The 15,859-nt window shown below is 42.4% G+C and overlaps 1 protein-coding gene across 3 annotated transcripts in view; it reads right to left on the bottom strand.

Moving 5' to 3' along the window:
- Nucleotides 1-15,859, bottom strand: part of JAKMIP2 (janus kinase and microtubule interacting protein 2) — a 230,287-nt gene that overhangs the window by 74,715 nt on the left and 139,713 nt on the right. For all 3 annotated transcript variants that reach the window (XM_020969156.2, XM_020969157.2, XM_020969158.2), the window contains exon 3: nucleotides 10,584-11,081. In XM_020969156.2, coding sequence (XP_020824815.1) covers nucleotides 10,584-11,081 — 498 coding nt within the window. The remainder of the gene's footprint in view (nucleotides 1-10,583; nucleotides 11,082-15,859) is intronic.

Below are 15,859 nucleotides of genomic sequence, written 5' to 3'. Positions count from 1 at the left end.
GACCCTTGGATTTGGAATCATAAGGCCTGGGTTGGAATTCCAGTCCTGCCAGTTATTGGCCGTGTGACCTTGGGCCATGACCTCTTAAGACAGCTCTTCACCCGTCTGCCTCTCTGTTTTCTCCTCTATGATCCCCCCCCCCGCTTTTCAGACTGTACCTGTGATTTCACTGTCATGTTATTTTGTTGTCATTCAGTCATTCCAGTTACGTCTGACTCTTGAACCTGTTCAGTCATCTCTGATGTGTCTGACTCTTCATGGTCTCTTTTGGGGTTTTCTTGCCAAAGGTACTGGAGTGGTTGGCCATTTCCTTCTCCAGCTCATTTTACAGATGAGGAAACTGAGGCAAATGGGATGAAGTGATTTGCCCAGGGTCATGTAGCTAGTACAGCTTATGGTCATAGGAAATTGACAGAGGTACTGAGAAGTTTGATGAGTGGGGATACTGGAGGGGGTGGGGAAAAAGACGGGAATGTCATAGCCAGTGTTTGTCAGAGGCTGGATTTGAATCTAGGTTTTCCTGACTAGAAGCAAATGGAAGCACAGTGGTTGGAGTGCTGGGCCAGGAGTCAGGAAAACCTTATTTCAAAATCTGGCCTCAGATACTTACTAGCTGTGCATGCCTAGGCAAATTACTGAACCTCAGTTTGCCTCAGTTTCCTCAACTATAAAATGGGGCAAACGAGATGATGCTTGTAAAAAGCCCTTAGCACAGTGTCGGACACATACAGAAATGCTCATTCCTTTCCCTACACAGGGGATAATAATGCATACACAATTGACCTCACATGGTTGTGAATGGAACAGAGGTGGAAAGCCCTTCACAAACTCTCTAAGGCTGTGGAAGTGTTAACGGCCAGACTGGGTGTGCCCCATCAGACTGCGGCCTCCTTGACAGTGGGGACCTTCTTTTACCTTGGTTTGTGTTTTCAGCGCTTAGCACAGAGCCTGGCACATAGTGAGTGTTTACTAAATGCCTGTCGGCTGGCAGTAACAATTGGCATTTTAATGGTAATGAAATGTTCTAATGGCCATTATTATAGATCATTAATCACATATTATCACCATATAGATCTGCAGCATTATCATGACATCATCATTACATCAAACAGCTTCTTATCACGAACACAGCCCTCCTCCGCCTTTTGAGATCTGTCCCCGTGCCATCTTGTTTGGCAGCTTCTCATTGGCAAGACCTTAGTTCCACCCAGCGTTGGAGAATTGTGAATAGATGATGTGGCGTCATGGAAAGGGCGCGGGCCTCACGGTCAGAAACAAGGGGAGAAGCCTTCTGTGACACTTACTGGCTGTCGGGCAGCTGGGCAGTGCATTGGCCTTGGAGTCAGGAAGACTTGAGTTCAGATCTGCCTTTTCAGCGGTGGGACCCTGGGCAAGTCATCTAATTAGCGTTTGCCCCAGTTTCCTCAAACTATAGAATGGGACAATAATAGCACCTACTCCCGGGGTTGCTGTGAGGGTGACATGAGATCATATTTGTAAAGAGCTGAGCCCTTCCTCCCTATGTGTCTGTGGTCAAATCATCTCATCTGTTTGAGCCTCATTCTCACTGGCAAATAGAAATAGTAATGATTAATTTGAGTCTCAGCACTGCACAGTACAATGTCAGTATTGTGGTTAGAGAGCCTGCCTCTGGGCAGCTATATGGCACAGTGGATAGAGCACCAGCCTTGGAGTCAGGAGGACCTCAATTCAAATCTGGACTCAGACACATGATACTCACTAACTGTGTGACCCTGGGCAAGTCACTTAACCCAGTTGCCTGGCCAAAAATAAATAAAAACAAAACAAAACAAGAGAGAGAGAGAGAGAGAGAGAGAGAGAGAGAGAGAGAGAGAGAGAGAGAGCGCCTGCCTCAAGAAAGACCTGGGTTCAAATTCAACTTCTAATGATTCTGGACAAGCCACGGGCTTCTCCGTGTCCTTGGCCACTCTCAAGTTAGAGGACAGTGGTGGATCTCCATTGGTAGAGAGCATTTCTTCACTGGGAATACCCTTCACTGACGAAATCACAAATTCAGAAAAAAAAAATTCTTTATGCTCACAACATCCCAAGACTGTTATAAGAAGAACACAATGTAAAGTTTAAAGCACCATGGAAATGTTGGCCATTGTCATTAGAAATAAGGAAGGTATAGATTGATTCGAGTCACATTCCTAAGCCAAGATGGCTTAATGTGACTCTGGGACCCACAAAAATTCAAAGTCCTGAGAAGTCGGAGGGATCTTGGTGTGAGGTCAGCTTTCCTTATCCATTTCCCAGAAGAACCAAAGCTTAGCAGCAACCTTAGCCTCTACACCACAAAGACTGAGCAGAGTGGTAATAAGGGAGGTGGGGTGGGCTGAGTCTCAGATGACATGGTTCATTGATATATTGCAGCATTTGAGGAACATGGATTTAGAGTAGGAAGGAACCCCTTAGAGTCCATAAAGACTAGTGGCCTGATTTTACAGAGAGGCTAACAGAGGTCTGGCTAATGGAAATGACTCACCCAAGGGCAAACAGGTAGTAAGTGACCAAGGCAGGATTTGAACCCAAGTCTTCTAATTACAACTTCTGTGATCTTCCCATTGTACTAGACTGGGGTATCAGAGGGTTATTTGTGTTCGAGAGGTCCCTATACCTTGAGAGGAAACTGAGTCTGTGTCTGTGGGCTAAAATAACTTGCCCCAGGGCACATGCATTGTAGCAAAGCTTTCACCCAACCTTTGCTGTTTTGAATTAAACCCAGGGCTCTTCTTATTACATCACACTGCTGTCTTTCATAAAATAAAATTCAATATATTCCTTTATTTTCTAGAGATGAAGCACCATAATATCATTATACATTTTGCATATTAATATCTATGAGGCACTGTCTGCATCCAAGTCACTTTTATCTGTCCCATAACTCTGCTGCTACTACGCTATTGCAGGCCCTCATTACCTCTTGTGTGGATTATTCTAAATAGCCTGTTGACCCGCCTCTTTGACTTCCTCTTCCTCCCCTTCAATCCCTCTTTCAGGGAGCTGCCAAAAGAATCTTCCTGATGCACAGTTCTGACCATTTCACTCTCCTGCTACAAAACCTCCTGCGGCCCCCTTTTGCCCTTTGGAATGGGCCTTCCTGACCCAGAGGCCAGGTCGCTACCCACTATACTAGCCTATCTCTCACGTACAATAAGGGATCATAACGCTTGCACTGCAGAGCCAGTGAGGCAGGTCATATAAAGCATTTTGTAAACTCTACAGGGCTATGTACGTTAAACTAAACTCTCCCATTTGATCATAGGTTCAAAACTGGAAAAGACATCATTAAACTCTGATTTCTTAGCCTGGCATTGCACATTCCTCCCAGTCACAGATTCGCCATTCCAGCCAAATTAGACTCTTCAGTCCCATTCCCAATCCAGCTCTGCTTCCTCCATGCATTTGCAGAGACCTGGAAAATACTTGGGCAGGTAGGTGGTGCAGTGGAGTCGGGAGGGCTCACCTTCCTGAGTTCAAATCCAGGCTCAAATACGTACTAGCTATGTGACCGTGGGCAAGTCACTTCATCCTGTTTGCCTCAGTTTCCTCACCTATGAAATGATCTGGAGAAGGAAATGGCCAACCACTACAGTACTTTTGCCAAGAAAACCCTAAATGGGGTCATGAAGAGTTGGATGTGACTGAAAAAACAGTTGAACAAGAAGAACAAAATACTCCCCATAATGGGTCTGTTGAAGTCCTTCTCTTCCTTCAAAGTTTAACCGCAGGGCTCGGTCCTCCATTCACTTTGCTCAATTAAACAAATATTTTTCAAGTGCCTAGGAAGACAGACACTGTGGTAGGTAGTGGGAGTATTTAAAAACAAAAACAAAACCATAAGCTTTAAAAGAGTCTCTGCCCTCAAAAAGCTTGCATCCTACTGGGAATAGAGTTGCCATTCTCCACGAAGTCTTCCATGATCTTCCCCAGCCAAAAGTGCTTTCTTTCTCTTCTGATTTTTCCCAGACTCCTTTGTTTGGCTCTCTCCTTTACTGCTATCACATTTTACCTTGTAGCATACTTATTTGTGCATAAGTTATATGTCACTGGTAGATGATAAGCTCCTTGAAAGCAGGACCTGTGTCATTTTTCATGCTTGTAGCCTCTTCAGAGCCAAGTCAAGGTCTTGTGCATAAATGTCATTGTAGGATCATAGACTTAGAGCAGGAAAGGACAATAAGCTCTATTGATTCCAATGTCCTCACTAAACAGATAAAGAAACTGAGGCAAAGAAGTTAAGTTACTTGTCCAAGGTCACACAAGTAGAAAATTATTGAATTGAAATGAAATTTTTATGTTTGGGAGGTGGCCCCATGATTTATGACCTCATGAGTCAACATTTGGTGCCTGGATGGTACATTAAATGATGCCCTAAAGACTTAAAATAATATATATTCTTCAATGTATCACTAACTGTCAGGTGGTACGTGGGCACTGGAAACCAAAAAACCCAATGTTACGCTTATTTGAATCACATATTCATGTGGCAGAATGGTGACTTTTGTAGTTCCATTTACAGTTTCCATGACCCTTGTTACTTTATATTTAGAAATTTATTGGTATAACCTACATAGTGAACACTCAGGTAAAACACCTCTGCTGTTATTCCTTAATACAGCAAGTATTTTGCTAATGCCCATTGAAGGTCAGTCTGAGAGCCAGTCAGATCATGGATAATTAGAGAGGAAATAATGTGTTTTTCCACCCCCACCCTCACTCCCTTCTGTGATAATGAGTATTGCAAAGCAGATGTAGGGTAATGACAATGGTCATGGACTTGGAGTCAGGAGATCAAGGCTACGATCTCAGCTCTTCCTCTTACTGGCTATGTGACCATAAGCAAGTCACCTTTATTGGTCCAGAGCAGACAGACCTGGCTCTTCAGTCAGACAGCTTGGGCTGAAACCCTGTTTCTCATGCTTACTACTTGTGGGACCTTGAGCAAATCATTTAATAGCTCTGTGCCTCAGTTTCCTCATTTGTAAAATGAAGAGTTAGACCAGATGACCTTTGTAAACAGCTCTTAACCTAGGATCTTAGGATCTTAAATCCTTCTCTGGGCCTCAGTTTCCTCCACTGTAAAACGAGATCAGAATATGTCATCTCTAAAGCATTTTCCAGTTTGAGCAATCTTTGATTCTAAGCTCTAACTCTAATTCTAATGCAAATCTGCTTTCTTTTAAAATAGGCACTTGTAGCTCCGGTTTAAATTTTTTTTTTTAGGCAATTGGAGTTAAGGGACTTGCCCAGGGTCACACTGCTAGTAAGTGTCAAGCGTTTGGTCTGAGGCCGGATTTGAACTCAGGTCCTCCTGATTTCAAGGCCAGTGCTCTATCCACTACGCCACCTAGCTGCTCCAAAATTTTTTTTAAAATTCCTTAACTGTAATATTGGTGGTTTTGAACTTTTGACTACTACAGATAATTTATTATTACTATTATTATTATCATTATTTGTTGATGATAATAGTTAATATATGTTATATTTAATAATTATAATAATTATTAGTTATTATGGTTTGCTTATTATTGTTTATTATTATTTCATTATTAATAGTTAATTTATTGATGATAATAGTTTATATATATATATGTATTTCTATGTATGTATATACATACATACAAATAGATATATGTGTGTATGTGCATATATGTACATATATACACAGAGAGAGAGAGAGAGAACTCAGTATTTGCCAGGCACTAAGTGCTTTACAATTATTATATCATTTTATCATCACAATAACCCGGAAAAGTAGGTGCTATTATAATCACCATTTTATAGATGAGGAAACTGAGGCAAAAAGAAGCTGAATGACTTGCCAGGATCACACAGCTAGTAAGCATCTGAGGCCAGATCTGAATTCATCATCCCGACTCCAGGGCTAGTGCTATCAACTGCATCACCTAGATTATGATAATGATGATGATGACAATAATAATCTCTTCCAACTCCCTAATCATACAAATGAGCACCAGGAGACTCAGGGAGGCAATATGTCCACGGTCATGGTGCTAGAACTGAAAGAGTCCTTAGAAATCATCTAATCCAGGGGTGGGGAACCTGCGACCTTGAAGCCATACGTGGCCTTCTAGATCCTCAAGTGCAACCCTTTGACTGAATTCAAACTTTGCAGAACAAATGCCCCCTTCATGCTCAATGTCAAACAGATAGTGAGTGCTAAAGATAGTATTCGAACCCAGAACCTCTGTCTGCACAGGCTGTATTCCTTCCACTCTACTATGCAGTTAGGTTTTATGATTCCACACCCAACATTCTCCATTCTCCACCCTAGTTTTAAAATTCTGTAGAGCTTTAAAAATTAGTCCATTATTTCAACTCATCCTCACATAGCCCTGGGTAGGGCAGATATTATGATCCCCATGTTCCAAACACCAAGACATGCTGGGGGCTTAGTGGCATGACTTTATGATCGCAGAACTGATAAATGGCGGAGCCAGGATTAAGACCCAGTTCTTCTGCCACCAAAATCAGTTCACTTTCCACTAAACCATTTTGCCTGACACATATTACTCGGGTAGAATGGACAACCAGCTCCCCAGGATTCTATCAGAGTTTCCAGGAAGGTCCTTGACTCCCCACGTCCTTCCCCTGCCCACTGGCTGATGCTAGTAAATTCCATTCTGAGGGTTTCATTACCTTAGACTGACTTTGTTCTCTCTTTGTATTCAAATGCTAAAGGGAAAGAAGTGGGAGGGGTAATTCTTTAAGGTTTATCTGCCATTTACACAAAGGTAAAGATAATTTTAGAGACTGGATTAAATAACTTCCAAGATCTGTTTTAGCTCTAAATGTGAGATCTTATGTGAGAGAGGAGAAAAGGAGGGTGTGTGAATCACAGAATAGGGAGACTGAGGCAGACAGACACAAACTTTGACTTCTATAAAGCCTGGCCTTGTCTGTAAGGATCATGAAAGAAACACCTCTGCTTTGTAAAAAAGAAATAAAGTTCCGATAAGGGAATAATTTCCATTATAAAAGGAAGGTCCCATTGGTGTTCAATGGATGGAAGTCAGCAAAAAGAAATGTGTTAAATGCCAGATGAATGGCAGGATCCACTTGCAGACTTGACCTGAATAGCAAACCAGTGAACATTGCTTCCCCCTCCTTGTACTTAGCTGACCCTTTCAGAGTTCATGGTCCTTCTACCAGCCCATGTCATTACAAAGGCTAAGGAGGGAGCAGGGCCCATGTTATCTGCACGCCTTTGTGGCTTTGGGTATTAGCAATCGTATTCAATAGAACCATGAAGGGAGTAGTTAGAAAGAAGAATCAGAGCTATCAAGTTAGAAGGGACCTCAGAGGTCATCTAGTTCCACTCCCTGGTTTTTTCTCAGATGAAGAAACTAGTACCCAGAGAGGAGAAGGGACTTGCCCAAGGTAACCTCGGTAATAAATAACAGAGCTAGGGCTCAGACCAAGGCTTCTAACTCCAAATCCAGTGCTCTTTCCACTACATCCCCCCCCAAAAGATTAAATAAAAACAATATTCAAAAATTGTGATTCATCTCAGAACACAGTAGGCTAGACATGTTTGGGTCAAAAAAAGCAGATTGGCTCCATGGTAACTATAATTATTTCATGACTTCTTAGATCTACAGTTTCAGTTGCCTGGGTGTTCTCTCAGACCGATTATAGATCCCAGCTCCTCCATGACTTAGGAGATTGCCTTTATGAGAGGTTGTAGCCAGTAACCCCTCTGGGGTCCCCACTTCTCAAAATGAGCCTCTCTGCACATAGCTGGGCTAGTATTCAGATGAAGGACTCATGGTCTGTCACTGAACCTATCCAGCCTGGTAGAACCTGCCACAGCTAGCTTTCCACTGTAATGACTTAGAGATGCCAGGGTGACCTCCGTGCCATGGTAAGGCATTCCAGGAGGATGTTAAGAGAGGAAACTCAAAACAGCGACTTTTTAGATTTAAACTTTAAATCTGATACAGTACCTAGTTATTGTCTTGAGTGTAGGTCTTCAGAATTCCTCATTTAAAATCTACAGATGTCATCTAGGAAATACGTTTTCTTTGTTTTTAGGAAACTGGGGTTAAGTGACTTGCCCAGGGTCACACAGCTAGTAAGTGTCAAGTATTTGGTCTGAGGCTGGATTGAACTCAGGTTCTCCTTACTTCAAGGCTGGTGCTCTATCCACTGTGCCTCCTAGCTGCCCCGGAAATAGGTTTTCCAAAGAAATCAACCAGTTGGGAAGACCACAGAGCACAATCTAATGACTGAGGGCAATTTTGATTTTACTCTAATTTGGGGTTTCACATGATAAATACTCTGGTACTGGGTGCTTAAAGAGCTTCTTTTCAAGGTCACCATGGGTGCTATGGTTTTAGCTTATGCTGACTCTATTGTTAAATAAGGGTCAGGGACCTGCATGTCTCTTTCTTGGTGAATCAAATTAGCAGGAGGAAGCATCTCTTGAGGAGTATAGCTAAGCCTAGCAAATATACTACCAGATGGTTGGCTGTTAAAGATTCTTTTGCTTTCAATATAGCCTTCATCTTGGAAACTTTCTTGGGAGGGCAGTTTCTATTTTTAAATGATTTGAGCTCATATATTTTTGGATTCTGCTTTTAAGTGTGAGTCCTTGGACAGCTGACCAGGAAAATCTACTTAAGACATTCCCAGTGGCATTTTGAAAGTCACAGGAATGACCCTGAAAAATAATCCAACTCTAATGACTCACAGAGACAAAATGATTTGGGAAGAGATAGCTATTTAATAACAGCATTTCTAAAGTGCTTTAAAGTAAGTAAAACACTTCACATTTTTGCAGCAGCCTTGTGAGTTAGGTAAAAAAAAAAGGTATTAGTGTCCTGTAATTAGTACTAAAAAAGGTGTATTAAATCCATTTTGCAGATGAGGAAATTGAGGCCCAGAGAAAAAGATTGGCCTTCCTGGGGTCATATAGTAAATGGCAAGACTAGGATGCCAAACTGCCTTTCCTGAGTCAAAGTTCAACACTCTTAGCTATCTCTATTTAGACAACTACTTATAGACATCTGGGCCAAAAGGAATCAATTGATAAATACTTGAAGAGACATGGTTGATGAGAAGCATCATGGTACAGTGGGAACAGAGCTGGACAGTCAGGGGACCCTGTGTTGGAGTTTCAGCTCAGCCACTTCCTAGGTGGGTAACTCTGAGCAACTGAAGTTCACTTCTCTAGACCTCAATTTCCTTATCTGCACAATAGGGACAATTGCTGCACTAGATATCTCACAGAGTAGATGAATGCAAATCATAAACCTTAAAGGTTTTATAATCATGTGTCCATAAGGTCATAGGATCACGAATTCCTAGGACTGTAGGGATCACAGATCTAAAAATGGGGCCATCTAATCCAACTCCTTTATTTTACAGGTAAGGAAACTGAGGCCTGTGGAGGTTACGTGACTTGCCCAAGGCCACGGAAGTAATCATTTTCTTTTGAGGCAATTGGGGTGAAGTGATTTGTCTAGAGTCACACAGGCAGTGTCATGTGTCTGAGATCGGATTTGAACTCAGGTCCTCCTGACTCCAGGGCTGGTGCTCTATCCACTGCACCACCTGGCTGCCTCAAAAGTAATCATTTTCTTTTTCTTTTTTTTTTTGTGTGACGCAATTGGGGTTAAGTGACTTGCCCAGAGTCGCACAGCTAGTAAGTGTCAAGTGTTTGGTTTGAGGCCAGATTTGAACTCAGGTCCTCCTGACTCCAGGGCTGGTGTTCTATCCACTGCACCGCCTGGCTGCCCCCAAAAGTAATCATTTTCAAAGGCAGAGCTGGTTCTTCTGCTGCTCTGCTATCCACCTCACTTTGATTGAGTTGGAAACTGAAACCCAGAATGACCAATATGTTGACCAAGATCGTATATTAAATGAATAGGCAGCTAGGTGGCACACTGGATAGAGCCCCAGAACTGGAGTCAGGAAGACATCTCCATGAGGTCAAATCCAGCCTCAGACACTCACTAGCTGTGTGACCCTGGGCGAGTCACTTGACCCTGTTTACCTCAGTTTCTCATCTGTAAAATGAGCTCGAGAAGGAAATGGCAAGCCATTGCAGCATCCTTGCTAAAACATGGGGTCACAAAGAGTTGGTTGGGTAACAACATTTGAACCCAGGTCTTCATGCCTCTCAGTCTGATGCAATTTTATTTTTTTTCTTTCATCATGGCTACAATTTCTATTTAGGATAACTGTAAGTCCTTAAATCCTTAGGTATTTTTATCCTTTGTAAACCTTTAAGCATCGTAGAAATTAAGCATTGATAGAGCACAGTTTCCAGGACAGAAAGGTGAAATCAAAGGACTTTAATTCCACAGACCCAATTCTGGTGCGAGTGTGTGTGTGAGTGTGTGTGTGTGTGTGTGTGTGTGTGTATGTGTGTGTGTGTGTGTGGCATATTTCACGCAATTCCCTCGTGTTTTCAGGGAAAGCTGTCAGTTCACCAGGTAAGAGGAGCAGTGATACGGAGACACATTTCCCAGTGACTATGATATGTGGGTACCAGAGCAATCTCAGGAACAACACCCAGTGGTTCTACTAACCAGCCTCCGGATGTCGCGCTCACATTCCCATTTGATCTTGGAGATGGCTTCCTGGTGGGACTGATGCTCACTCCGCAGGTCCCCCGCCTTGATTTTGTCAGCCTGGATCATATTGTTCAGCGCTTCATCCACCTGCTTTTTGGCTGACTTGAGGTCAGTGATCTCCTGTAGAAGCTTGAGGCGTTCTGAGTCAAAGAGTTTGCGGGCCTCCTCGCGGGCCTCAGTGGTCAGCGCGGTCCTTACTTTGTCACTGCTGCCGTCCCGGAGGGCGAACAGGGCCGACTTGAGCCTCTGGATCTCGCCGTCCCGCACTTTGACCGTCCGTGCCATCTCCTGCTCATGCTGCTTGATCAGGTTCTCCCGGACGGCCTGCAGCTCCTTCATTTTTTCCTCATGGAGTTTGGCCTTGAGCTCTGTGACCAGGACTGTATGTTTGCGCTGCTCCAATTCACGTATCCGTTTGGTTTCTTGGGTTTTCTCTCTTTCGAGCTTTGCCACCTAGAGCACAAAAAGAAAAAAAAGTAATAAGAGAGGAACATTTACAGAACGCTTTAAGGTATGCAAGGTTCTTTGTATAATTTATCTTATCTGATCCTCATAGCAACCCATGAGATTGGCTCTAGTGTGATCCTCATTTTACAGAGAAGGAAACTGATGCTTTCAGTGTCTGAAGTTGGATTTGAACCAGTTTTCTTTACCCACTGACTTCTTCCTTTCTCCCTTCTCCTGGCCTCAGACCACTAAGAATTCATTTAGGAGGGTTGGGAGGTTAGAAATACTTCCCCTCTTGACTTCCCCTTCCCTCGCCTTCCTCCTGAGTCCCAGGCCACCCAGAACTTATGAGGGCCATTTGACTGCTTATGTGGCTTGGATGAGATAGGAATCACCAATTCCTCCCACAGAGACGGAAGTCCATTAGGCCTCACCAACTACCCTGCCGCTGCCTCCAGTTTTCTTCAGGCAGTGGATCTTGCCATGTGCTCTGCACCTATGCCCTGTCATCTGACTTGCTGATATGACCTGAGGACTCCCATAACTCGCCACGAAACTCTTAGGATGCCCAGGTTTTTGTACACATCATAAGGTCGGACTTTCTTCTCTATATGGACTCTCCTAGTCATAGTGTGAATACTTTGACAGCAAGGACTGTCGTGCTTTTTCTATTTGCATCCCCAATGCTTAGCACAATTCTTGGCATGAACTATACCCTTAATTAATGCTCTTCCTTCCTTCATCTCTCCCTTCCTCTCTCCCTCTGCTCTCTCTTTCTCTCTCTCTTTCCTTCCCTCCCTTCTTTCCTCCCTCCCTCCCTCCTTTCCTTCTTTCCTTTCTTCCTTCTTTCCTCTCTCCCTCCCTCTGTTCTCTCTCTTTCTTTCTCCCTTTTTCTTTCATTCTTTCTCTTTCTTTTCTTTCCTTCCTTCCATTCATGCCAAACTAGCCGGTTTTCTACTTCACTACATTTTGCAAGAAATGCTAACAACAATCCGTAATGCTTTTTCAAGAACTGTGTTAGGGACAAAAGGAAGAGTAATTTAACCACAGCCTGGGGTAGAAGGGACAACTATAAGAAATGACTAGAGAGAGCAGAATTATCCAACTGTTATTTTGCTACTGCTACTTTTTTAAATGAAAAAGAATGTTCTCTGGGTTAAGAAGAATAGAAAAAATAATTAACAGGGAGCTGAAAGCCCAAAGACTTGGAAAGGATTTGAAGGCAGTGCTTATCTGTTCTCAATGTACCCCAAGGTGCCAGAAGAACTTGTGGACGTGATTTATCTTCGAAAGCTCCTCAGGAGCAAATGGCATCACAAGACTGAAGGTGATCATTTGCCTCAACTTTCATTGAAGGCCAGTGAGCTTGACTCCCATTACTGGCAAAATGTAGAACGCACTAGGGAAGGGATGATTGGTGAATATTTTAAAAAAGGAAATACCCAGTAAAACCCAACAGGGATTCATTAAGAACAGGTTACGCCAGAGTAAATTAATTTCCTTTTCAACAAGGCTAATAGCCTGGTAGATGAGTGGAATGCCATAGATGTAACATGGCTGGCTTTCAGCAAGATGTTTGCCACAGATGTTCTTGCTGTGGTGATTGACAAGATGGAGAGATGTGGGATAGGTGAGAGTAAAGAGAGATGGGTTTGGGACTCACTGAATCACTGGACCCAAATATTAGCCATTTATGAATAACGGTGAACCTAGAGGCATGATCCTCTATTATCCAGGTCATCGGGGGAATGAAGAGTTCCTCAAAAGAATGGATGAAGGGCTTTAAAAGGAAAATAAAAGAAAAACACAATGGAGAAGCAGAAGGGAATCTTAACCTGAGTCAGCAAGTGGGAGGGTGGAAGAATGTAATACAGAGAATGAAGGGAGCAAGGATGACTGAATTGTAACATTGTTACCAGTGACATGAATGAAGGTATAACTTCGTGCTTCTTAATTTCATAGAATACATTGGGGCTGGAAGAGATCGTCAACACAGTGGATCATAGTTAGAAACCAAAAATGTCTGGAGAAGCTAGCACAATGAATTAAATCTACTAAGATAAAATATAAAACAGATGATGGCAAAGACCTGTGCAGTATTGGGCTTCAAACAAACCAAGTGCAGAAGTATAAAATATGTACAGCATGGACAAACAGCATTTCACGGGGAAAGCGTCTGGAGGTTTTTGGTCAGTATCATCAGTGTGCCACAGCAGCCCCTAAAGCTAATGACATCTTGAGCTACACTCACAAAAATTCAATGTTCACAATGATGGAAGTGATAATTTTGCTCTACTGGGGATGGCATATAGAATATTATATCCAATTCTGGATACCACAGGTTAGGAAAGACATCAAAAAGCTGAGGCATGCCCAGGGTGGTAAGATGCTTAGAGGTCACATTAAAGAAAAATTGATATAAACACTTAGGGATATTTAACTTGTAGAAGACTGGGAAAGCATAAAAAAAAAGACTAGGAAAGCATGATAGAAGTTTTTAAGTGTTTGAGGCAGTATTATGGCAATTTCTTATAGTTTCTAAGGATTTTTATTATTCAGTTAATTTATTCCCTTTTTCTCTACAGTCTAAGAGGGAAATATGGAGCCCAAACTAATTTCCTGGCTTAATTTGTATTCTCCTTCACAAGGCCTAGGCCTTTGAAATCATAAAACTACTTTACTACATAGGTCCTCTCAATTTCTCTTGCCCTTGGGAGGGTTGCTGCCAGACTGGTGAGTACTGTATATAACTACTCTACTGGAATTCTTATTTATCCAGACACCCAACGTAGGAAAAATCAGAAGAGAAGAAAGTAGAAAGGAAGAAGGCAGATCTGCTCATTCAAAATTGCTACCCCCACACTCATGCTCCTTGCAAAGGGGAGCTAATCTCATTGAGTTTGTTTAGAAACTGATGCTGACACAGCACTGGCCCTGAAGTTAGGAGGACCTGAGTTCAAATCCGGCCTCAGACCAAACACTTGACACTTACTACCTGTGTGACCCTAGACAAGTCACTTAACCCCAATTGCTGGAAAGAAAGAAAGAAAGAAAGAAAGAAAGAAAGAAAGAAAGAAAGAAAGAAAGAAAGAAAGAAAGAAAGAAAGAAAGAAAGAAAGAAGGAAGAAGGAAGGAAGGAAGGAAGGAAGGAAGGAAGGAAGGAAGGAAGAAAGAAAGAAAGAAAGAAAGAAAGAAAGAAAGAAAGAAAGAAAGAAAGAAAGAAAGAAAGAAAGAAAGAAGCTGATGTTGAGCCAGATTAGACATTTAGCCTTTTTCAAACTTAAGCTCAACCTGTTTTTAGAATTTAGGATTTGTGAACTGGGAATAATGTGTGATTTTGATTCTCTGCTTTTTTTCAAATTGAATCGATTGGTTAGGTTTGGAACGAGCTCGAATGTAATGGCTGCAAATCTTGAGAGGGAATGTTAGCTAGATGCTGGCTCCATCCTTTCACCCTGCCTTTCCCAAAGTTCAATCCATACCCCTCAACCTGACCAGTGAAGTTATTGTAGAATGTCAGTCATGGAAGTCACCTCAGAACACTCCACCTTGCATCTGCTGCCCTGTGTGGTTTGCACTCCACAGAACAAGATTCCTCCCTCCTCCAGAACAAGCTCATCACTTCTAAACTTACTGCTTTGTCTCTTCTCCCCTCTGAGAGGAGGGAGGAGTACCAAACTCTTCCCAATGCCTTTCTTTACAGAGGGCAGAACCTGGACTGTCCGCTCACTCCACTTTGCATCTGCTGCCCCTTTCTGGTCTCAATCAAGTACTCCTCCCTCCCGCCCCCCCCCCGCCCCATGTCCCATCCCTCTCCTCTGCTTTCTTGCCTCCTTTTGTATGTTGTATCCCCCTTCAGACTGTAAGTTCCTTGAGGGCAGAGACTTGTCTTTCTTGGTCTTATTTCTATCCCCAGCACTTAGTACAGAGCACTTAATAAATGTATATTGGATTGGATTGAGAAAACAGACTGCTAGGGCTGAAAGGACCTTAGAACTTAGAGCATGGAGCTGAAAAGTATTGTAGAACATAGAACTTAGAGCTAGAAGGGACCTTAGAGCTCATCTAAGCTCATCTGTTTCCAATCTCCTTTCAGACACTAGCTGTGTGACCCTGGGTAAGCGATTGAACCTCTCTTAACCTCCTTTCCTTATTTATAAAATGAGTTAATTATAGCAACTGTCTTTTAGGTTATTTCAAGACTTCAAATGAGATAATGATTATAAAGTCATTTTGCAAACCTTAAAGCACAATATAAATGACAGTAGTAGTAGTAGTAGTAGCAGTAGTAGGAGCAGCAGCATTAGCAGCAGCAGCAGCAGCAGCAGCAGCAGCAGCAGCAGCAGCAGCAGTAGTAGTAGTAGTAGTAGTAGTAGTAGTAGTAGTAGTAGTAGTAGTAGTAGTAACTTCTTGTTGTTATTACTGCTTGTTCAAGGGCATTGCAGATTTATGAAAGGAAGTAAAGAGGCTGGGATCACAGCTTTATTTACTACTCAGGTTGGAGTAAAGTAAAATTATACAGTTCATTCAACTGACATTTATTGAGCCCCTACTAAGTACAGGAGCATTGTGCAAGAGGTAGGGGTGGGAGATTGGAAAAGATATATGGAGTAAGATATAGGTATACATAGGTAAGATATAGTCCCCATTCTCATAGAATGCTATTCTACAATAAATACATGGTTTTTTCCCCTTTTTTGTGTGGGTATGTAAATCTGTGATTTTATTGGTAAATGGATATCTTGTTGGGGAAACTTCCTTGCCTATGCTATTCTTTGAGATTT

This window comes from Phascolarctos cinereus, unplaced genomic scaffold, assembly GCF_003287225.1.
Source record: "Phascolarctos cinereus isolate Bilbo 61053 unplaced genomic scaffold, phaCin_HiC Scaffold_2;HRSCAF=192, whole genome shotgun sequence".
NCBI classification, from domain to species: Eukaryota; Metazoa; Chordata; class Mammalia; order Diprotodontia; family Phascolarctidae; genus Phascolarctos; species Phascolarctos cinereus.
This window is presented reverse-complemented; position numbering and strand designations above follow the sequence as displayed.